Below are 23,243 nucleotides of genomic sequence, written 5' to 3' on the forward strand. Positions count from 1 at the left end.
GGCCTATTTAGGCCTTAGATATATAGACTTATTTAGTATTCCTATTAGCTCTTTTTAAATTAAGAAAGCAAGGGGTTTATATAATTACTAGGACTATAAGTTAATAAGTTAAGGCGCTTTTTTAATTAACTTAATCTCTTATTATTACTTAGATATAAATATTTAATATTTTCTATTTATAATCCTCTATTTAATTATTAAAAGAGTCTATTAGCTATAATTAAGAAAAGTTTTCTTTTAGGTAATTATTAAGCTAGATATAGGCTTATATAACTAATTATAAGTTAAGTTACTTAGTCTTTATTTTTATATATTTTAGGGAGATTACTTAGCTATAAAAGTCTTATTTCTTATAAATATTATTAATAATAAATCTTTCTTTAAGTAAGGCTTAAAATATTATATTTAATTATAAGTAAAATTATTTATAAAAAAGGTTTTTTTATTTCTAGAAGCTCTATATATCCTATAATATATATCTTTTATTTATATTAATATTATTAATATATTATTCTAATATTATCTTAAAGAGTAAAAATAAAATATTAAGTATAAGGGCCTTAATATACTCTTAGCTTTAGGTATAATATTAATTAAAGGTATTAATAAATTATATTATACTTTAAAAAATTATATAAGTGCCCTAAATAATTACCTTATTATAAGTCTAATTATAATTATTAGCTAATTAAAATTTTCTTATATCCTTAATATAAAAATAGATTTAGGGTTAATAAAATCCTTATATAATACTTATTAGTTATTTTATTTAATCTAGGCCAAGGGTATATAATACTAATAAGGGCTATAACTAGCTATTATTATTATTATTATTATTTAGGCTTAAGCTTTAGTAAATTTAATCTAAGAGAATAAAATTAATAAATAGCTAATTATTATTATTATTTATTAATATACTCCCTAATTATAATAATAATTATATTTTTAAATTATTTTAATTACTCTTATTAATAGCTAAGGCTTACTAAGGAATTATATTTTACCTTTATAACTAAGTAATTATTATCTTATTATAATTACTAAAAGTTCTTATTCCTAGATTTTTTATTATTTTAAAGGTTATAACTTAAGTAGCTACTATAAGTAAGCCTAGGGAGTTTAGCTCCTTTAATTTAATCTATAATAATTAGTTTTAGAATTAGCGCTAAGAAATAATCTAAGGGGTATCTTTTAAGGGTAATAAGAATATTAATAAATTCCTATGCTTATTAGTTTATCTAAACTAAGTTTTAAGTCTAAGTACCTATAAAGGTAAATAAAATTTAATAAATTAATTAAATTAAATTAAAGCTAAGTAATTCTAATTTAAGGAGAATTATATAAATTAATTAATAAGGGAATTATTAGTTTTTTAAGACTTATAATAAAATCTTACTTTTAGAGAGACTAATCTTAATAATAAGAAATACCTAGGAAATATAAATAATTACTTTAACTAAGAGGTTATATCTTTATTTATTTATTTTTATAAATCTTCTTAAATATATATATATTAATAATATATTTATTATTATTTTATATTCTTAGCTATAATTATAAGCTATTTTTCTTAAGAGGTAAGTAAGATTACTTATTTTATAGCCTTAAGGTATTATTATTTAATTATAAATAAAGAGATACCTTAAGAAAATTAATTCTTAAAATAAATAAAGTCTATTACCTATAGGTCCTTATATTCCTTAAGCTCTTTAATAATAAGATCTAAAAAGCTCTATAGGTATTTATTAGTTTTATATACTAAGTAAAAATACCTTCTAAGTAGTTTTTCTTTAAGTATAAATAAAAAAGAATAAAGATTTAATAATAGGTAATAATATTATTAATTATTATTATTTATAAGGGAATAATATTAATAATACTTATTTATCTCTTCTTAAGCCTCTTAGAAATTATAGGTCCTTAGAGAAAATATAGATTTCTAAAAGGGATAATAATAAAGTAAGAATTTAATAATAAATTATCTAGTCTACTTAGGAGTTCTTATAGGAGATTTTCCTAGGAATTCCCTTAGTTTTCCCCTAAGGATCCTTTAGGGAATTCCTAGGGAATTCCCGGGGATTTCTCTAGGAAATCTCTAGGAAAGTAGGTCTAAATTCTAGGGAATTCCTAGGGATTTCCTAGGAATTTCCTAGTTATATAGTTCCTAGGGATTTCCCTAATATATTACTTAGTATATATAATTACTAAGCTAGCTGCTAATGCTTATATATTAGCTATAAGGCTGTAATTATATTAATATTTATATTGCTATATAAATTTTATTAAGTCTTATTATTTTTAATTACTATTATTTTAATACATTAAGATTTACTTATTTAAATAATCTAGAAGTATTATTAATTAATTTAATTAGCTATTATATTTAATAATTTAATAAACTTAAGATAATATAAAGGCCTAAACTTATAAGTAAATATATTTAAAATATATCTTTATATTTACTTACCTACTTAATCTCCCTTGGTATTATGAATATTTAAGTATATCTTAGCTTAATATTATATAATAAGAATAAAATTAAAAATATAACAGCTATAATATAAATAAGAAAATCTATTATAAGCCTAAAGCTTTTACGTTTTAGGCGAGCTATTAATAAGAGGCGTAGCTCCGCTTATACTTTTTAGCTCTAGTTTAGCTAATACCTGAGAGAGACCTCTCCGCCGAGGTTGCGGGATATCTCCGGGGTTTACTTCGGGTACTACCCGGCGAAAGGGGAGAGGGGGCAAGCGAGGGGAAGCCTACCCCCCGGACAGCCCGGGTCATGGTCGGTCGCGTTCCAACTCACGCGCATGATCAATCCAGCTGCAGTATGCGTTTCGGCCAAATCCACTCAGTGCACGCACGTAGCGCCGTGAAAGTGTGTCCAAGGGCGGTATTCCAAGGCTGAAGGCCGGCGTGAGGTCGGCAAATGTCCGGCAAAAACTAGGCTCTTCATCGGATTGGAGTGAGAATGGCCTCACCGACCCGCTCTTGGTGTGCCCCACCATGAGTTACTCCTGGGGATACTCCCCGGCGCTCATCGGTGTCCCGGGCTTTTGTCTCACCCCAGGCTTTCACCCCACACTCGTGTTGCTAGGCCTCTGTCATGCCGTGTATAAGAGAGGGGAAGCAGCCGGGACGTGGGATGTCACGATGCGTAGCAGCAGCTCTTGCTTTTGTATTCTTCTTTGCCTTTGTCGTTCACCAGTCCTGACCCACAATGGCTGCCACTGATACCAAGGCCATACTGGCCTCGCTAACACTCGAGGAGAAGGTCTGTACCCACGATAGCGGGCAACCAATGGGTGATTGCTAACCAGTTTGTAGATCAGCCTCCTCGCCGGTGCCAACTTCTGGGAGACTGCCCCTGTCCCCGCAAAGGGCGTTCCTGCTCTCAAGGTGAGCAATTGGCAAAACAGCGGACGCTGACATTGGCCTTCATCAAGTCGCGACAAGAGAAATTACGACTAACCAACTTCAGACCAGCGATGGCCCCAACGGTGCTCGAGGTGAGACCTTCGCCGGCGGCACCACTGCTGCTTGCTTTCCCGCCGCTTCCAGCGTCGCCTCCACTTTTGATGTCGACCTGGCCCGCAAGATCGGTGTCGGCCTGGGTGAGGAGACCCTGACCAAGGGCGCCCGCTGCCTGCTGGGCCCTACCGTCTGCACCCACCGCCACCCTCTCGGTGGTCGCAACTTCGAGTCCTTCTCCGAGGACCCCTACCTAGCTGGAAAGATGGCCTCCCAGAACGTGCAGGGCATCCAGAGCACTGGTGTCTCTGCGACCGTCAAGCACTATGCCGTTAACGAGCAGGAGACCCAGCGATTGTCTGTGGACACCATTGTTGGCGAGCGAGCCCTCCGTGAGATCTACCTGAAGCCTTTCGAGATCGCCGTCAAGGAGGCCAAGCCCGGCGCTATTATGACCGCCTACAACAAGGTCAACGGCATCCACGCCGATTCTCAGCCTTTCCTGCTCCGGAAGGTCCTTCGAGGCGACTGGGGCTGGGATGGCCTCGTTATGAGCGACTGGGGTGGTGTCAACTCCACCGCTGGTGCTCTCAACGCTGGTCTCGACCTTGAGATGCCCGGCCCTACACGCTGGCGTAAGGTCGACCAGGTCCTCGAGGCTATCAAGGAGGGCAAGGTCACCGAGCAGGTCATTGACGACCGTGCCCTGCACATCCTGAACTTCCTGGAGCGCGAGAACTGCTTTAAGAACCCCGAAATCCCCAAGGAGCAGGCCATCAATAAGCCTGAGCACCAAGCCCTTATCCGTGAGGTTGGAGCTAAGGGCATGGTTCTGCTTAAGAATGAGAACGCCACTCTTCCCCTGACCAAGGAGAAGGCCCGCGGCAAGACCATCGGTCTCTTTGGTCTGGCTAAGGAGTGCCTCGCCCACGGTGGTGGCAGTGCTTCCCTAAACGCCCACTATAAGATTAACCCTTATGATGCCCTCACCGAGGCTTTCAAGGGCGAAGATGTCACCTTTACCTACTCTCAGGGTGAGTATCTATCATCCTTCATAGCGAACATATGGAAACATGAACTGATCAATGATGTCTATAGGCGCTCACATGAACAAGCAACTTCCCACTATTTCCTCCAATGTTACGGATGCTGAAGGCAACGCCGGCTTTACGTGGCGATTCTACGACGCCGGTAGCTCAGAGCCCTCCGTTGTTCAGAACGGCAAGGCTACATCTGAGGTTCACGTTATGGACCTCGGTGATATCAACAACAAGAGCGTCCAAGTCGACGGCACCTGGACCCCTTCTAGCTCTGGAACCTACTACTTCACCCTGATGGGCCTGGGTCGTACCAAGGTCTCCATCAACGGTACCGTTCTTTCCGACCAGCCCGAGGACTGCTCCGACCCCATGGGTTTCCTCCTTGGCGGCGTCCCCGTCCCCATGGTCAAGTTTGATATCGAGGCGGGCAAGCAGTACAAAATCCTTATCCAGAGCGCTCCTCCCGTGCCTGGAAACGATGGCGAGTTCGGCATTCTCGAGGGCAAGCTTGGTGTGCGACTGGGCGCCATTCATGCTGCCGAGCACGACAAGGATATCCTGACTGAGGCTGTCGAGCTTGCTAAGGCTGCTGACTACGCCATCGTCTTCACCGGCCACACCCTCGACTGGGAGACCGAGGGTCAGGACCAGTACAGCTTCAACCTCCCTAAGGAGGGTAGCCTGGATGCCCTCGTTTCTGGCGTTGCTGCCGTCAACTCCAACACTATTGTCGTCAACTCCACTGGTGTGGCCGTCGCCATGCCCTGGCTCGACAACATCAAGGCCCTGGTCCAGACCTGGTTCCCTGGTCAGGAGGCCGGTAACTCCATCACCGACGTGCTGACCGGCGCCGTCACCCCCGAAGGCCACCTTACCTGCACCTTCCCCAAGAGGCTCGAGGACTGTCCTGCCTATGGCAACTTCCCCGGTACCTACGAGGGCAAGCAGCTTGTCGTCAAGTACGAGGAGGGCGTCTTCGTCGGTTACCGTCACTTCGACCGCCTGTCCGCTGACAAAGTCAACTTCCCCTTCGGTTTCGGTCTGTCCTACACCTTCTTCGACTTCTCCGACCTCTCCGTCGCGGAGACCTCTTCCGAAGAGTGGAAGGTTAGCATCAAGGTTGCCAACACCGGTGTCGTCAAGGGTGCCATCGCCGTCCAAGTCTACGTCGGCAACCAGATGCAGTCGTCAGAGAACCCCATCAAGACCCTCGCTGCTTTCAAGAAGGTCACCCTCGAGGCCGGCGCCTCCCAGGTCGTGGAGCTTCCCGTCAGCGCTCGGGACATCGCCTTCTTCAGCGAGAAGGACGGCAAGTGGATTGTCGAAGGCGGTGCCTACAACTTCAGCGTCGCCAAGAGCGCCGGTGAGGTTGTCCAGAGCGCTACCGTTAATGTCGCTGCCAAGGAGTACGCTCCTTAGGAAAAGCCTAGTGATTAAAGTAAAATAAATAGAGCGAATAGATTCTCAATTTTAGCGAGGTCTTGCGTTTAGTAATGCGTGTGCTACTTAGGTATTATGTGAATGATTTGAACAAAGGAGGACCATCTGTCGTAGTGTCCCAACAGCTAATTTGTCGGTGACAGCTTCAGAATCTATTGTTTCATTGGCTGGATGAGCTCTTAGCCCAGAAATAGCTGGAAAGATGCAAGAAACCGCCACCATAGTGCTTACGTTTGTGGCCTGGGAATCGTTTTCACCTAGTCTTAGCTTGAGGTGCCGAATATTGCCGGCGTAGGGCCGCAGGCCAACCACGACAGATGAGCTACACGTCCACGAACCCAGTGGCTTAGGTCTAGATCCATGGCAAGATCAGCTAAGTTGGCATAGGGCGAAGGGGGAAAAGCTCAGGACCACAGTTACTCCACACAGGGTCTCCAGGTGGGTTTGTGGGGATGCCGGTGTTCGCATATGAATGACAGGTGCTGTGCATGTAGCTCCTCAATCTTTGTGGAGCTGCTCTTGGTGTGGTGTGATGTGAGGATGCTGCTGGTCTTTCTTATTTCTCCGAGGGCTCGGGGAAACTCGAACGTACCAAGGTTGCTTCGGTGCCAATTTCCCCGCTCACTCCGGGTTCTCGGCGCGGGCCGCTGTCTAGGGCCGAACAGCGCATATATCAGTAGGTATGTTCAGGCGCCCAGTCGCGTTCAATGGGCGAATGTGGGCCTGTAGGGCGGGGTGAGCTTCTGTACTTTAGGTGCTTCGATCTCCCACTCGTAGTGTCTCAGTGTTCCCGCATGCTCGACAGCGTTTCTTTGCATCATACATAAAGGAAAATGGCGACAACCACGTACCAGAACCCCATAGTGCCGGGATTTGCCCCTGATCCGTCTGTGCTGTTCGTGGATGGCGTTTTCTACCTCTGCACCTCGTCCTTCCACATCTTCCCGGGCCTACCCATCTATGCTTCTCGGGACCTCAAGGAATGGACACATATTGGTATGCACCCAAATTCACTAATCGTCTGGATAAAAGAAATGGTACACTGACTATGTAACTTAGGCAATGCCTTCAATAGGATCGAGCAGATGAGCCTGAAGGATGCGACGACGAACAAGTCCACGCTGGATACTGGCAAGATTATTGTCGCCTCGGGTGGCCTGTTCGCTCCCTCGATCCGATACCACAACAAAACATTCTATATCATCTGCACAAATGCTGCTATTACGGCCGCCAGTTTTAGGACAGACAACTTCATTGTGACATCTACCGATCCTCTCAAGGGCGAATGGAGCGACCCTATCTATATCCCATTTATGGGCATCGACCCTGACCTATTTTTCGACGACGACGGAAAGGTCTACTTTCAGGGAGCCCACTACTTCCAGAAGACACAGCCCACCTCTGTTATTCCGCAGTTTGAGCTAGATATCAAGACTGGCAAGCATCTCTCCGAGACCAAGACCATCTGGGGTGGACATGCCAAGTACGATACGGAAGCGCCACATATATACAAGCGCGGCAAGACGTACTACCTCATGGTGGCAGAAGGCGGCACTTTTGAGCACCATATGCTGTGCATTGGACGCTCCGACAATATCTGGGGCCCCTACGAAGATAACAAGCAGAACCCGATCCTAACGGCTGACGGCACTGAGGAGTACATCCAGAATAGTGGGCACGGCGATATCTTCCAGGATGGTGATGACAACTGGTGGGCAGCTGGTCTTGCGGTGCGCAACGAGAATGCCAATAGCAAGGACACCTTCCTGGCTCCCCTGGGACGTGAGAGCTTTCTATCGCCGGTTGAGTGGCCCGAGGGTGGATGGCCCAAGGCGCAGCGATTCAAGATGGAATTTTCCGCCACATCGATTAACCCTACCGGCGGTGCTCCGTTTACCGCACCTCCACGGGTTGAAGACTGCTACATAAGGACTCCTGACCTGAGCAAGTACCAAATTTCCGAGCAAGATGGTGGGGAAATCGGCCTGTTCCCGAGCACCACGAACCTCGATGCACCTAACGGCACCAGCACCTTCATTGGCCAGCGACAGCGGTCGCCGACTTCCGTTGCCACCGCAAATCTCGATATTTCAAGCGTACAGAGCGGTGCCGAGGCAGGCCTGACCATGTACAAAGACCATCTGCGGCATGTGTCGTTGGTCTACGCGGCGGACAGCGGCAGAGTGTCCTGCCGCTTGAGATCTGTCGAGGATCTGGAGACAGTGGGAGGGGAGCTTGCCGTTGAGGGATCCAAGTCGGTCGAGCTGCGAATCACAGCCCACCCTACGAAGTGGTCCCTATCCGCTCGAGTCGGCGAGGGCAACTGGCACGAGTTTGGAGACGTGCCCTCTTTCCGATTGTCGGTGCGCGAAATGACTGGCCCGATCTACGGAGTGTTTGCCCATGCGGTAACAGCCCATGCGGTAACAGCCCAGGCTGATGCCAGCAGCGCTATGAAGTTTGTTGAATTCAATGTACAGAATTAAGACTAGACGACTGTAGCGTACAGAAGCACAGAAAATAGACCACACTTCTACCAATCGTTGCTCCTCGTTCTGTCATCAGTGGATGCAGCCCATGCCGGCGCAGGTCATGGATTACCTCCCCATGGGCAAGTCGCCAGCTCAGGTGGGGCCCTATTTTTCCGCGGCGTAATTTTTCAAGTGCAGGTTGAAGAGGCACAACCATTGTTAGTCGGGTGGCCACAGAATCAAGCGAAATTGAAGAAGAGACAGCGACAAGGGAGCATTCAATAGCGTGTCCGATCCTTATTGAATGATATGACAGTCACCATGGAGCCTCTTCAGCCCAATCTCAACGCCGACTGCAACATCCAAGAATATTGATTCAGCCTAGCCATCATGACAATTGTTGAAGCCCCCCATCTGCAGCGCACAAAAACCTCGGCACAGTGAATTGTCAAGGGAAAACCCTTCTTGATGCTGCCATGTGAGACTCACAACTCATCCTTTTCATCTGCCGACGCTGGGGCCTTTGCCGCCCTACTGCGGCACATCAAGGAGGTAGACAAGAGCTTCAGCACCGTCATGATGGTTCAAGTCGAGAACTAGTGCGGCATCTTGGGCGACTCCCGGGACCGAAGCAAGCTGGCAGACGAGGCGTTCGCTCAGCCTATCCCCGCTGATTTGCTCGAGGATCTGACCTTGAAATACAAGCTGCAACCAGAATTTGAAAGGAAATTCCCTAACTTCCGCACGGCCGTGTCTGCTCGGGGGCCTAAGACGTGGGAACAGGCTTTTGGAAAAAGAGTTTTCGCTGATGAGTTGCTCATGGTGCGGGCATATGCCAACTTCTTGGGTAAGGTGGCCAAGGCTGGCAAGAAGGAGTATCCGCTTCCCATGTTTGCCAACATTTGGCTGAACACCGATAGTGAGTCTATATTCGATGGCGATGATCTCCCAGCGGCTTTTGGCAAATCTATGATGGTTGGAGGAGGCACAAAGCCTCGTGTATTTCCTTCTGGAGGTCCCTGCCCTCACACTATGGATATCTACCGATTCTGTGCCACAGATTTGGACATGCTGACGCCGGCAGCAAGAACCATGGTTGCAGAATGTGCAGTGTATGCGATTGAGGAGCCGGAGGAGCTATTTTGAACACATTAGAGATTTTATGATATGGTTGAGCAGTAACGTACATGATAAGCGAGTGGACCAATTTGAAATTTCTTAGTATTTATACCGTATTTAAAAATATCTTTAAATAATTCTAGAAAATTCAAACTAAGCTTAAAATAGCCTTAAATCTTATATAATATTTGTTATATTTATGTAATAAGTATAAATTAATTTTTAAAATTTTTTAAAAACTAAATTAATATGCTATTTAAGATGAGCTTATTTATATAACTTTTTTTAGTTTTTTTTTAGTTTTTTATTATTTAAAAATTAAGTAAATTATTTGAAAATCTATAAAAAATATTATATAGTTATTATAAATCCCTTTGCTCTAGTAAGAGATAGATATATTGCTAGAAATAGAAGGGGGATAGCTGTTAGATTAGGACCTGTAGAGTAGCTTAGAAGGTGGTCACGTGACTTTAATAGCTGGCCGGGTGATCTCTGGCTCTTTAGTGGACTAGGCCTAATTAGGAAGGCTATATTGCGGCCTAAAGGGGAAAGAGGGAATTATTATTAAAAATAATAATATAAGTAATATATATAAATAAAGGTAATCTATAAGGATAGCCCTGGTTTGCAATAATAGCTAACTCTGGCAGCTATCTAGTTAAAATAAACATAAGTCAGAATGCAAAGAAGGCACACAAGAGGTAATTTAATCTAAGTTGCTTCTTCCTATCTAATAGCTGTTGGATTTAACTATTATAGAGCTAGATTTATTACGTGGGGGGCCCTAGTGACTGGGGCATGTAATAATAGTTTTCTTTTTACTTAAAAAGCTAAAAATATTCTTTTTTAGATTTTTAATAATTATATAGCTAGTTTTAGAAATTTAGGGTTTAGCTCTTTCAGTGCACAGTATAAGTAGTCCACTCGCTTGTCTGATCCACTCGCTTATCACGTACGTTATGTCATTAATATCTAACTTAGTTATGGCAATATGAAAATGGGCCTTTGCGCTTCCTCCATTATCGACTGCCGACAAGTCTATCTGTGTTCCTTGATATCTTCGATCGCTTGAGGCCATTCAGTTGAAAGTGCGGCAATTTCTAAACAACCGTGCCACACCTCCAAGACCCAGTAGGACGGTCACGCGTCGTATATTGCGGTAATCCTATCCTAGGCCCACACTACCGATGCTGATGTTCTACGTCCCCACTTATAATTCTCCCCGGAGAATTGGCCCCACATAATATGGATTGACTCAGGAATCCCCGAAGTCTGGCATCTTGGTGTGATGAATCCTTTGTGCCGGACGAAGTGTGCATTGCAACAATTGAAGCTGCCGGACCCCGTATTCTCTCCATGCGACGAGCGGTTAAGCGAGGAGAGACTGGAGAAGGCGCCGGCAAATTCTCCCTCCCCAGGCTGTCCAGCTGCCCAAGACTGGGGAACGGTTGCTAGAGTGTGACAAGTCTTCACCATCGCTCCGCATGCAACGCCGGATGGACTCGAGAGCGTACGGGTTCTCATGGCTCCCTTGACGGCACTTATGCGCTAGCCATTCTAGGCTCTCATCGAAAACGCCTCAGGATTATAAGTACGACAGGGAGACCATGGCCATCTCATCTTCCATCCTCACTATCAAACTCGAACATTGAATCTTACGACGTAGCAATCCTGCAGTCTTTCGCCATGTCGTCTGAAGCAAAGCACTCCATGGAGAAGGTTGGCGCGGCACGTTTCTCCATTAATAGCACGTTCTAATAGCAACAACAGGATGGCTGACAGGGGTTGTAGGAGACCAACCATCACGAAGACCTCCATGTTACCAGGCTCGCAGCCGGAGCCAATGAGTCGAGCTTCGGCTTCCAGCAGTGGAAAGAGAACCTAAAGTCCTTCAAGGATCACAAGCGCGTCTCAATGTGGTGTCTCATCGCCCTCCTGCTGCTCGTCAACTTCGGTTTCGATGGCATCATTTCCAGCCAAGCCCTTGCCTTCCTCCAATTCCGAAAAGACTATGGCAAATACTACGAGCCGGCCAGCGACTACGTTGTCGATTCTACATGGCAGTCCCTCTGGGCGGCCGCAAACACACTTGGAGCCATCATTGGCAGCTTCGTGTCCGGCTTCACCAACGACAGATACGGCCGCAAGCTTGCGTTCTGGATGCACATTGCGACATCTATTGGCAGCAGCTTTGCGCTCGTCTTCGCCCCAAACCTGCAAACGCTCTTCGCTGCAAAGCTTATCTTTGGTATTGCTATCGGCATGGCCTACACTACAGCACCGCTCTACGTGGTCGAGAACGCCACTACAGAGGTCCGCGGCGCTCTTATGTCCATGTTCAACACCTTTGTCGTTTTTGGACAGTTTCTCGCTGTTGTCGTTGCAAATCCGCTGTCGACCGTCCAGGGATCTTGGTCATATAAGGGCACCTTTTGCCTGACGTTTTTTATCCCTGCGATTCTGTTGTTTATTTTCCCCTTTATGCCTGAGTCGCCGGTGTGGTACGCGATGAAGGGACGGAATGCCGATGCTCGTAAGGCTATTGTGAAACTTCACAACATTTCCGACCCCCAGCTTGTTGAAGAAAAAATGGCAGAGATCCTATCCATCATCGAGTCATCCACGCAAGAGAACCAGACAGAGAAGGACAGTAGCTATCTCGAAATCTTCAAGGGCGGAAACCTGCGCCGCACTCTCCTGATGACTACCATCTATACTCTGCACCACTGCAGTGGCATGCCCTTTGTCCTCTCATACCAGGCCTACTTCTTTCAGCTGTCCGGTGTCGGCAATGCATTCGCTATTACGTTAGGATCTTTCGCTCTCATGTTAGCTGGCAACATTGGTGCCTTGATCTTGCCTGAGTTCGTTGGCCAGCGAAATGTCATGTTGTATGGATCTGCCCTACTGATAATTTGGGATCTCGTCATTTCCGGGGCTGGATTCGCTGGTACAGCCAACAAGTCCGCTGTCATGGCGTCTGTGGCTTTCGTAGCATCCTGGGCCTTTTTCTACCAGCTCACTATTGGCACGATAGGCTTCGTCGTCGCGCCTGAGATGCCGACCCAGCGACTCAGGGCTAAGACTCAGTCTTTTGCTACAATTGTAGCCAACATTGTCGGCTGGGGTATTGCTTTTGCTATCCCATACTTGGTAAGTGTTATTCCTTCTAGTGGTTGTCAGGCAATCTTTGTTGGCTAAACAATTTCTGCAGTTCAACCCGGACCGGGCTAATCTTGGTGCCCGCTTGCTTATTATCTTCGTGGGGCTCGCAACTCCTCTTACTGTATACCTCTGGTGGGCTCTGCCCGAAACGAGGAACCGTACCCTTGAGGAAGTTAATGCCATGTTCAATAAGACTAGCCCTGATGCTGAGAAGCAGGAGGCGGATTCTGCCTAGATAGACAGATACATCGCATCCGCTATTTCGGCTGCCGCCTGTCCATGTATTGGCACATGACATCAATGTTTAATGAAGCAAAACACTTCACTTTGAAAGCATCCGCCCTTTCTCCCCCCGCTGTATATAGTAGAGAATGCGTGCTGCATGTTTCCTTTCCATTGCGGACTCTGGCGACCGGTGAAATACCTCCAAAATAACCAACTCACGTACACATTGACCTGTCCATGCTTTGATGTCGGTACCGCTCTCCAATAGGCTCAGTACAACATGCTCTCCACAATATTCCAAATACACCCCCTTCGTATCCTTGCAGAACCATCCCGGCGGAAGACCCCGCGGATGACTAGCGCCAGTTGAGGGCCAAATTGCTAACTCAAGTAGGAATGGGGCCTTGCGGAATCCACACCTTCAATGTTCATTAGCGACTAGAATCCCCGCATGAGAAACTCCGCGACGAAACTCAGACCTGGATTCTTCCGTATTCAAGCACACGACGGCACTCAGGCGATTATCCGAACCACACAGCAAAGACCCATCGAACCCTGCTCGTGGCATCTCATCATGCCTAAGCGGGCATGTGATGCATGCCGGCAGCGAAAAGTCAAGGTACACTGCAGCATCATTGCGTGTAATGTGAGTGGTTCTGATGGTCTTGTAGTGCGATCAACACGCGCCAGCATGCAGCCATTGCAGAATTTATGACGTGCCCTGCACTTATGCAGTGCCCCAGCGAAGAAGAGGCCCGAAGCCGAAATATGCGCCCGACTCTAGTACCTGGCAGGCCACGGAGCCTGACACCAGCGGCGTCCCACAGGGAGCGACGCCGTCGCCCTTGGCTACCCCAGGATCGAACACTGTCTCCCCGAGGATCCTGGGGTCCCTGCCATCCCCAGAAAATCGTGGCCCGGCTTGTGTGAGGACTCATCCTGATGGAGCAGAATCATCACCAATCCTCGTGGATACGTTCTCTCCCGTCTCCCAGCCCCAGGCCACTCTAGTTGAGCCCGAGATTGGATTCTCTGCTCACCATGCCTTACTTGCAGAGATCGCCAAACACACCGACCATTCTGTACGAACGGAAGTGGATGGTTGGATTGATGAACTCATGTATACTACCTTCACGATAGTACCCATCTTTCATGAGCCAACCTTGCGCGCCCAGACCACATTAGTCCCGCCTCCTAGACTGGACAACTGTAATGAAGCAGTCACGTTGGTGATGGTTGAGAAAGCACGAGCGTATTGCTTGATGACTGCAATCTGTGCCTGCATGTCCCAGGTACCGCTGTCAACCGGCGCCACTTACGGCAAAGCACTTTCTGACCATTTTGCGAAGTCCTCAGAAAGTGTTCTGGGCCCGTACATGGTACATGACGTGGCATGGCCAAGCTCCACCAGCATATCTATTCGCCTTATTCTGTCAGCACATCATCATTTGAACGGGAATGGCTTGCTTGCTTGGTACTACAAGGACCAAGCGGCTGCCCTTGTGCATCAGATGCGTCTCTGGGACGAGGATTCCTACAGAGGACTGGATCCGGTCGAGGCAAAGCTTCGGCGTATTATTTTCTGGCACTGCTTTATCTCGGATAAGTCGGCTGGGCTATTGAACAACCACCCTCAGCAACTCAACGAATTCGTCCTGCAGCAACCAATAACTACATCTCGGCTGATAGACTTGAGCCCTCCCCTGCTTGACGCTGATCGGAACACAAACCGGGGTCTGTCCGAGGAATTTATCTTAGAATGCTTCAAGAAAGATCTTGAGGTATGGGATCGCGGATCTTCCACACTGGCTGAACTAGGACTATTCGTGGCCGCCAACAATCGTATTGGTGCTACGATGAGCGATGCACAACGCCGGAGTCTGTGTGAATCGTACATGCGTTTTGCAAGTGTTAAGGATGACATGCCCCAATGCATAAACTACTCGCAGCCCGCCACTGGCCTCCAAAACCTAGTCAGCAACAACTATCAAGAAAATGGTCTCTGGATGCAAAAAGCCAATATTTTCATCACATACCGCTACCTGAATATGACGATTCTCTGTCGATTTGCGTCCTTGGGCTACGCAAGCCTTCTCGGGCTCGGTGACGATTCGACATCTCTTGCCTGGAGGAAAATTGAGATCGCTCACGAAGTCTTGCAAGAGGTCAATAGTGTCCCACTTGAGTCTGTAAAGCGCAATGGAGAGCCTGTTGTAGGAATCCTGACTACCTAAGCTCTTTGAACAAGCCATGCTGATTTACTTGCAGGTTGAGAAGCTGCGATTTATATGCGCTACCCTTCTTGAGGTAACACAAGGACAGAACATGGAACTGGTTATTGAAAGAGCAAAATCCCATTTTTTGGCTTTACTGGATGTTCTGTCTCGGCTGGACTCGAAGGTTTCAGACAGATTGGCGGCGTTGTACGCCTAAATGGTTGCACCTCCTATCGAGGAGGTTGGACCTAGAAAAACGAAGGCAATTGGGAACTCGATGTTGATTTCGAACACGTGATGGGTTTTATGATGACAAAGAGGCGAGTTTATTGCTGATTCATGGTCCATGGGATGGCGCTACATATCAATTTGGCCCTCAGTAGGGGCTTTTCACAATATTGCATGTCGAGTCGTGCTATCCTAAGCTGTTGTGGGCTGCTCTAATCTATAGTAAGGGGTAAATCCTAGATCTGGATTGAGGTTATCCCAAATTGAGAAGGGCAAAAAGCTAGCTGAAGAAAGTTTGTCGTAGGGAAAGTTCGTATGAACGTCTTAGGGCTAGCCAGCAAAAAGTGGTCAAACGAATAGCACGACTCTGAATAATCGTTATTAAAGATCGAACTGTCAAAAATCGAGAAGTTGCCCTTATTTATTAGCTCTTTACATTAATGTAAGCTTAGACTGTCTTTGTGGCTGTGCCCTTGGTGGTGGCATCATCCTCGTGCGTCGTCTCAGCCAACTCAACTTCCTTCTCCATTCCGGCACTCATCATGGCATTTGAGTAGTCGAAGCCCTCACTTCCATCGAAAATAACTGCCACCTCCTCCAAGGTGAGACCACGCGTCTCCACAAAGGTAAAGTAGACAATTGCCAGAACCAAGGCGTTGAAGACACACTGTACGATATAGTACCGCCATTGAATGTTCTCCAGGGCTACCGGATTCAGGTAACTGGCGATAAAGTTGGATGCGTTGACGCAAAACATTGTCCAAGAGAAGAAAATACCTCGCTGCTTAGTGGTAACCATCTCAAGTGGGTACGTGATGAGCAGCGGGATCCAGCAGATGGCTGTGAAGAAGGAGAAGGCGAAGATAACGAGAATGGTATCGATACCATAGCCATTTTTAGGGTCACGGAGGTATGTAGCGGCCAAAGCAATCCAAATAATGAACGTGACAGTGTTACCAGTGGTGGCCGTCAGGAAAGTGGTGCGTCGTCCAACACGAGGGATGACAAAGGCTGCGGTAACGGCGTAGACCCACTGCCAGATGTTGACCAAACCGTTGATGAGCTTTTTGTCCTTGGAGGTAGTCATGCCGACCTGGTCCAGAATAAGAGGCAAGTAAGTCGAGACAAAGTTGCTGCCGAGGCATTGAGAACCGATTGCAGTCCAGAAGCTCAGCCACAGACGGTGACGGTTGCGCTTGGAGCCAAGAATCGTTTTGATGCCTTCCTTATTAGGCTTCAGCGTGGTCTTGTTAGCGTCCAGGCCTGCAATGATCTCCTGTAGCTCCGCCTTGACGACATCATCTTCGACGCCATTGCCATGATACTTGATCAGAATCTGCCTCGCTTCTTCAATACGCCCCTTGGAGACTAGCCAACGCGGGCTCTCGGAGCAAAACCAGGTGGTGGGGGTTTGGTAGCTTGGTAGGGCCAGTTGCAAGATGCACTTACAATATGTGGTAGGGTTACTACACCACCATTCCCAACTCAAATGCCGTGGGTGCAGTTCTCGGTGGGGGTAATATGTCGCAGAATAGCCTGCATGGCTTCATGGTCGACAATGCCCTCTCGTTCCGCATCATCACCGCGGAGGGCAAGACCATTGAAGTTGAGTCATCGTCGACTGGAGAGGATCTCGCCTTGTTCTACGCTTTGTGCGGTGCTAGGCATGGCCTCGGAGTTGTCATGGCCGCAACGATGAAGGCCTACCCCATCTCTTCTCTGCGTCTGACCGAGAACAAGGTGTAGACCCGTGTGCTGAGGTTTCCTCCCGCCGCCCTCAACGATGTGGTTGAAGCATTTTCCTCCTTTGGCCCACCAGCCATGCCTCTCAACGTCCAAATCACGTTTCTATACAGTCCGCCTAGTGCTCCCGCCGCTGGCTCACCCATCATCGTTCTCTCAGCGATATACTATGGTCCTTCTGAGGATGCTGAAAAGGCCGCTACCAAGTTGTTCGAAGTGATTCTTGTCGGAAAGGTCCTCAAGGCGTACACGCGCTCGTGTCTTTTTCCAACATCAACGACGGCTTCGAGTCGCTCAATGCGCATGGCGGATTCAAGAGCATGAATGCCGCGCCAATCAAAAGCTTGACTCCCCAGGCCATCAAGGAGAGCTTTGCAAAATGGGCTCAAGTCATGGAACAGCCTCCCGATGCGGCTCGCACGTCAGTCGTGTTTTACAAGTTCAGCCCAGATAAACTCCGCACCAACGGAAATATGAAGGGTATTGAGAACAGGTTCCTTGAGGGGCGAGATAGGGGCTCGACAGCCATGGCCTTGACGTGGTGCGTAGCTCCGGCGTCGAGAGACAGGCTAGTCGACTTTGTAGACGAGTTTTTCAACACTTGTCGATGTGCAGGCGGAGTTCCGCCGAAGACATTTGCGAATACGATGAGACTCCGTGTGAATTTGGACGAGCTGTTCCAGGAGGAGAAGGTGGAGGAGTTGCAAAGGGTGAGGGAGCGTTAGGACCCGCATGGCGCGTTCTGGAGCCCGTATAAGCCGAAATGCTTGCTAAGTATGGTAAGTGCACCACCGGGAAGCAGACCATTCTGGAGGGTCAGTGCTACGACACGGAGACGGGCTTCAAAGGCGGGAAAAGATCTTGTACTACTGTGCCAAGGGTTGCTTGTAATTTAATAAATTCCACACTTTCCGCCCGTTCGCCGAACCCCCTGTCTTCGTACCTTCATGAAATTATCCTTTCTATTCATGCACGCTCGTTGGGTTCAAGTCTTTTGATCCCTGATGGGGCTTTTTCCAGTACAACGCCACGACTTCCACTCTCAGCCTCAGGAGCTGCATCCCTCAGGGGAACATACCAAATCATACGAACATGAAGCCCTCGGTGAGGTTAAAGTGGCCAACCTCATAGTCACCACAAGCTATGAGTATAATTGCGCCTTAAGTAAAGCTTCAATGGGAGCATAAGCTATATCAATGTCAAAATCCAAAGAGCATGGGTTTCATTCATTATCTCAATATCTCGTATACCAGCCTTGTGCGTCAATCACAGCCCCCATGTGCCCGGGCAACGGTTCTGTCGAACTACTCGCCAAAGTCCATACCAAACATGTCCGTTGCTAGAGGCTGTCCATTGATCCAATCAGCCAAGATTGACGACATGTCATCATTAAGGAAGCCAGAGAAGCCACCAGACTCTTCATGCTGACCCTTCCAGTATGGCAGTATCATGCTAGCCAGATTTAACCGGGCAACGCCAAATGGGTTCAATAGCCACAACCCTTTCCCCCCGTCGCTAGTAGGCCCCAATCAGTCAGCCTCATTGGACGGTTGCTGGTTTATTATCCATTGATGGCGTCATCAGGTCGCTTATAAAGGCGTGTGCAGTGGAACTCAGGAGTCCGTAGTCGGTTTCTGTGACTCTTATCTAAACAAACTTCAGATACGCAGGATATACATCCACATCTTCATGTAGGTAATGTGTGAAAGAAACAGGCAGAGGCTCTAACAGATGGAGAACAGGCAACCGGGCATGTAATTCAACGGAGGTATTGCCAAAAACTAGCGAGCATCGCCGATCTCAGTACAAAAACCCTTTGCGCTTACCCTAGACTGGAATTGAAAGGTGGAAATGTCACACGCGCACAACTCCCCTGCAAAAAGTCATTCTTCCCCGCAGCTGGTAGCAGCAGTTTGCTAGTGGAGAGGCATTTTTCAGGCCACCCGACCACGCATTTGCCTTTGAGGCCCCATCGGGGCCTTAGCATTAACTTTGCCTACATTTGAAGCTAATCCCCGCACCGTCTCCTGTACGTTCCTGGGGATAGCGTGGGGGGAGGATGGCCCCTGAGTCGAGTCTTGATCCACAGCGGAACACAGTCCGATAGGCTTATGGATATCCATTCTTGATACTACGGTATGATGGGTAAAGTATGTTAGCTCGCCCCACACAACAGCAGGGGTCAAGGGGGTCACTTTCCCAACTCACGATGTATCTTCCAGCTAAATTGGCTATGGTCTTCATCTAGAATCGAGTATGCATTCCTCTAGCATCAATAACAGCTTGGCAACGGTCTTTTATTGACTCTAGTAGCTGTAAGAAGAAGCTATTATCAATTTGTTCCCAAGCTTCCTTAACTGCAGCTCGTAGTCGGTTATAAGACTGATCTTCTGGGAAGTGTCTCTCAATATATTCCTTCATCTCGTTCCATACGGTCTTAATTGGGTTTAAATCGGGTGAAAAAGGCGGCTAATTGATAATCTTGATCCCTTGAGCTTCGAGCTCGGCGATAGTCTCTGCTGAAGCGTGGGTAGGGGCGTTATCTTGTATAAAGATGTGCCTACGATCTGGATGAAGACGATGCTAACCGCATACGATAGGTACGATATGTTTAATATAGCTCGAAGCTTTAATCGAGCCCTAATCTTTCTCCCAAAAAACTCTAGGGCCCTTGCCTGTTAGCCCCGAAAAACAGGCCCAAAATATCTATCCTTTCTTCCGTTGATGACGTTCAATAATGCAAGTCGGGTTAAGCTCTTCGCCGGGCCTGCGAGTGACCTAAGTTCGAGTATGCCTTCCCCCTGTTACCCAGGTCTCATCAGACCATAGGATAGCTTTCCAATCGTCAAGGGACCAGTCGATGCAACGCTCAGCAAAGGCAAGCCGTTTTTGCCGCGTTGGCTCTGTTATTGGCGGTTTCCGGCGCGTAATATATCTCTTAAACCCTGCCCGACGAAGGGCACCTTTGATCGCATCGACGGAGCAGTCCCAGCCTAGTGCCTGTGGCAGCCGCCAGTAAGCCATCCGCCGAGCAGACCGAGAGGCATATACGAACTCGATTAATTCTTCAACTTGGGCTTCCGTAAGCAAGGGAGGGCGGCCAGTAGGGCGGCGAGGCGTGGCTTAGGTCGTAGATGCGTGCTGAACTTGCCGTAGTGAAAGGCGTAGATGCGTAGCTATCTGTTGATAAGTCCAACTAGCTGATCGAAGGGTTCGAATCGATATATGGGTATCGCGGCTTGTATTGGCGGCACGATTAGAAGGCTGTGGTGAGGGGGTTCGCGGAGGGTTATTTCCAAGCCGCGCTAAGAGCTCCTGATGCTGCTGCGCAAGCTGCTCTTGGAGCTGCAGCTGAAGCTGTTCTTGCCGCTGTAATATAAGCTGCTGTTGCTCTTGAAGCTGCTGCAATTGTAGCTGAAGATCTTGACTAGAAGCCATAGCGAAAGCGCGGCCAAAATAGCCCTCAAAATGCGTGATGTTGGTGTTATGTTGAGAATACCTTCAGAACGCGAGGCGCGACTTCTCTGACCCCTGCTGATGTGTGGGGCGAGCTAACATACTTTTCCCATCATACCATAGTAAAGTTTGCCCAGGTTTAGACACGGGCACCCCGCATTTCGATATGTAACCTCTGCAGCCCCAGACAGAGGAACAGCGACGTGGGGGTACAGATGTGCCTAACTCCACCAAACCCGGCTCATTAGCTGCGTAACTCAGGATCTTAGAGCGGAGAAGGCAAAGCAAGAGAGGGGATGATGTGAGCGGGGAGAGGGGGCCAGCCGAGGGCTTCTCCGTGGGGGTCAACGTCAGCTTTTCAACACTACGGATGCGCTGTACGGTATCTAAGTTCTCGAAGAATGACCTCGCAGAGAGCAGAGATTCGGTAATTCGGCAATGGTGCGGGGCGCTCTAGGATCGCCACCCCCGCGGGGGTTGGTTCATAGGCATACCAAGTGGTAACCACAGTGCTCCCGTGGAGGTGTAGAAATTGTTCTATAAGTCGTTGATGAGCGCCGTTGAGATTGACCGGTTGCAAGCGACTTTGAGCATCCTCTTCATCCATTCTCACTTAGACTTCAATTCTTTTTAGAGAGCCAGCCCGCACAGCGACAGATATGGCCGCATCAGAGCACATTGATGATGTCACTCAACACCGCATTGAGGCCGCAGATGTAGAGGATCTCAAGTATCGGAACAATTCCAAGGATGGAGATCGAGCCGCCAACCTTATCGGCGACCAGCAAGTTGAGCTGACCGAGGAAGATGTCAGTCCAATCACTCTAGGCCCAGGCATTTACGAATCTAACAATGTCTATAGGACAAGCATATTCGCCGCAAAACCGACAAGCACATTCTCTCCATCCTCGTCTGGGTCTACTTCCTCCAGATCCTCGACAAGTCCGTTCTCGGCTACGGCGCCATCTATGGCCTCCGCCAAGACTGCAACCTTACCGGCAACCAATACTCCCTCGTCAGCTCCATGGCCCCCATCGCACAACTGGTTTGGCTGCCCTTTTCGTCATGGCTCATCGTACGCGTACCGCACCGAATCCTCATGGCCGTACTCATCTTCGGCTGGGGAGTCGCACAGGCGTGCATGGCCGTGTGCAACGATTATGGCGGTCTGCTCGCGACGCGATTCCTCCTTGGGCTGTTCGAGGCGGCGTGCCTGCCACTGTTCTCCGTCATCACCTCCCAGTGGTATCGCCGCGCGGAACAGCCCATGCGAGTCGCCTGCTGGTACGGCACCAATGGTTTTGCGACTATGATTGCAGCGGCGTTATCATATGGTCTGGCCCAGATCGAGAGCCACCTCCCTCCGTGGAAGATCCTCTTCCTCTTTGTTGGTCTTGTTACCGTCGTCACAGCGCCCATCGTTTATTGGCTCATGGATAGCGACATCCCCTCCGCCCGGTTTCTCAATGACTGGGAGAAACTGCAAGCGATCGAGCGCCTTCGTGCCAACCAAACCGGTACGGGTAGTCGCAATTTCAAGTGGGATCAGGCTCTCGAAGCCTTGATTGAGATCAAGAGCTGGCTTTTCATTGCCATGTCGCTTTGCCTCAACGTCACTGCAGCAGTCACCAACACTTTTGGCCCTCTAATCATTGCTGGTTTCGGTCTTGATAAGCATATTTCCTCACTCCTCAACATTCCATTTGGATTTGTGCAGCTTATTGTGATCCTTCCTGCCTCATATCTCGCACACCGTTTCCGCATCAAATCGGCCTTCCTCATTGCAGCTATGCTCCCGGTCCTGGCTGGTGCCATCATGCTCTACATTCTTCCCCGCGACCACATTGCCCCTCTCCTGGCGGCTTACTATATGCTCGCCTTCCTTTTCGCCGGAAACCCCTTGATCGTATCCTGGATGATCTCAAACATCGCTGGCACCACAAAGAAGTCCGTCATCATGTCCCTATACAACATTGGTTCCTCAGCCGGGAACATTATTGGCCCTCTCCTGTTTAACTCAAACGACGCGCCGATGTACAAGCCCGGATTGACCAAGACAATGGGTATCACTGGTGCAATGATTGCTACTATTATTCTCCAGGCTGTGAACCTGTTCTTTCTCAATAAGATGCAGGAGCACAAGCGAGTCGCAGATGGCAAGCCAGCTAAGATTCACGATCTTAGTATGGAGCACCGCTATATTAATAGTAGGCAAGATTCTAGTGAAGGTCCTCAGTTGGGAGAGAATGCGTTTAAAGATCTTACTGACTCAAAGAACAACGAGTTTGTGTACATTTATTAGCACTAGCCGGAATGACGTTACAATAAACTGGCTTAATTTACATTTTGCTTCTGATAATATAGGATGAGCAACCGGGTTAGGAGATGCACAACATGTCGAACGATGTATCTAGCTATCTTTCAGGCGTTATATCTTGCGCCAGGGTAGTATTATCTTAATTTAAAATTTAAATTACAAGTTATGTATCATACTCGCCCATTCCGGTTCAGCAGTACTACTAAATTGTCAACATCACACGACATTGATTATTAGTTATAACAGCACCTAACCAAGAGGCCGCTGGTAGTTTGGCCCAAACTACTGCCTCAGCCCTAACCCAAACCAAAGCACATCTTTCCGTGACACCATCACACGGCCGAAAACA

General features: G+C 47.6%; 6 protein-coding genes across 6 annotated transcripts; 5 read left to right on the forward strand and 1 right to left on the reverse strand.

Moving 5' to 3' along the window:
* Positions 1-3,223: 3,223 nt before the first annotated feature.
* NCS54_00756200 (Beta-glucosidase) lies at positions 3,224-5,933 on the forward strand (the record flags this gene model as incomplete). The annotated part of the gene is made up of 4 exons (XM_053152983.1): positions 3,224-3,277; positions 3,331-3,402; positions 3,485-4,508; positions 4,573-5,933. 4 exons carry the CDS (start codon positions 3,224-3,226, stop codon positions 5,931-5,933), a joined length of 2,511 nt encoding a protein of 836 aa, XP_053008958.1.
* Positions 5,934-6,787: 854 nt separating this feature from the next.
* NCS54_00756300 (GH43-C2 domain-containing protein) lies at positions 6,788-9,571 on the forward strand (the record flags this gene model as incomplete). The annotated part of the gene is made up of 3 exons (XM_053152984.1): positions 6,788-6,950; positions 7,014-8,428; positions 9,026-9,571. The coding sequence occupies 3 exons, from the start codon at positions 6,788-6,790 to the stop codon at positions 9,569-9,571; spliced, it is 2,124 nt and encodes a 707-aa protein (XP_053008959.1).
* A 4,646-nt stretch (positions 9,572-14,217) lies between these two features.
* NCS54_00756400 (HTH CENPB-type domain-containing protein) lies at positions 14,218-15,168 on the forward strand (the record flags this gene model as incomplete). Its single annotated transcript, XM_053152985.1, has 1 exon — positions 14,218-15,168. The coding sequence occupies one exon, from the start codon at positions 14,218-14,220 to the stop codon at positions 15,166-15,168; it is 951 nt and encodes a 316-aa protein (XP_053008960.1).
* A 658-nt stretch (positions 15,169-15,826) lies between these two features.
* NCS54_00756500 (Hypothetical protein) lies at positions 15,827-17,090 on the reverse strand (the record flags this gene model as incomplete). The annotated part of the gene is made up of 2 exons (XM_053152986.1): positions 15,827-16,796; positions 17,086-17,090. The coding sequence occupies 2 exons, from the start codon at positions 17,088-17,090 to the stop codon at positions 15,827-15,829; spliced, it is 975 nt and encodes a 324-aa protein (XP_053008961.1).
* A 109-nt stretch (positions 17,091-17,199) lies between these two features.
* Positions 17,200-17,846, forward strand: NCS54_00756600 (FAD linked oxidase; the record flags this gene model as incomplete). Its single annotated transcript, XM_053152987.1, has 2 exons — positions 17,200-17,366; positions 17,465-17,846. The coding sequence occupies 2 exons, from the start codon at positions 17,200-17,202 to the stop codon at positions 17,844-17,846; spliced, it is 549 nt and encodes a 182-aa protein (XP_053008962.1).
* Positions 17,847-21,236: 3,390 nt separating this feature from the next.
* On the forward strand, positions 21,237-22,879 carry NCS54_00756700 (Hypothetical protein; the record flags this gene model as incomplete). The annotated part of the gene is made up of 2 exons (XM_053152988.1): positions 21,237-21,386; positions 21,440-22,879. The coding sequence occupies 2 exons, from the start codon at positions 21,237-21,239 to the stop codon at positions 22,877-22,879; spliced, it is 1,590 nt and encodes a 529-aa protein (XP_053008963.1).
* Positions 22,880-23,243: the final 364 nt, after the last annotated feature.

The sequence above is a fragment of the Fusarium falciforme genome, chromosome 6 (genome assembly GCF_026873545.1).
Source record: "Fusarium falciforme chromosome 6, complete sequence".
NCBI classification, from domain to species: Eukaryota; Fungi; Ascomycota; class Sordariomycetes; order Hypocreales; family Nectriaceae; genus Fusarium; species Fusarium falciforme.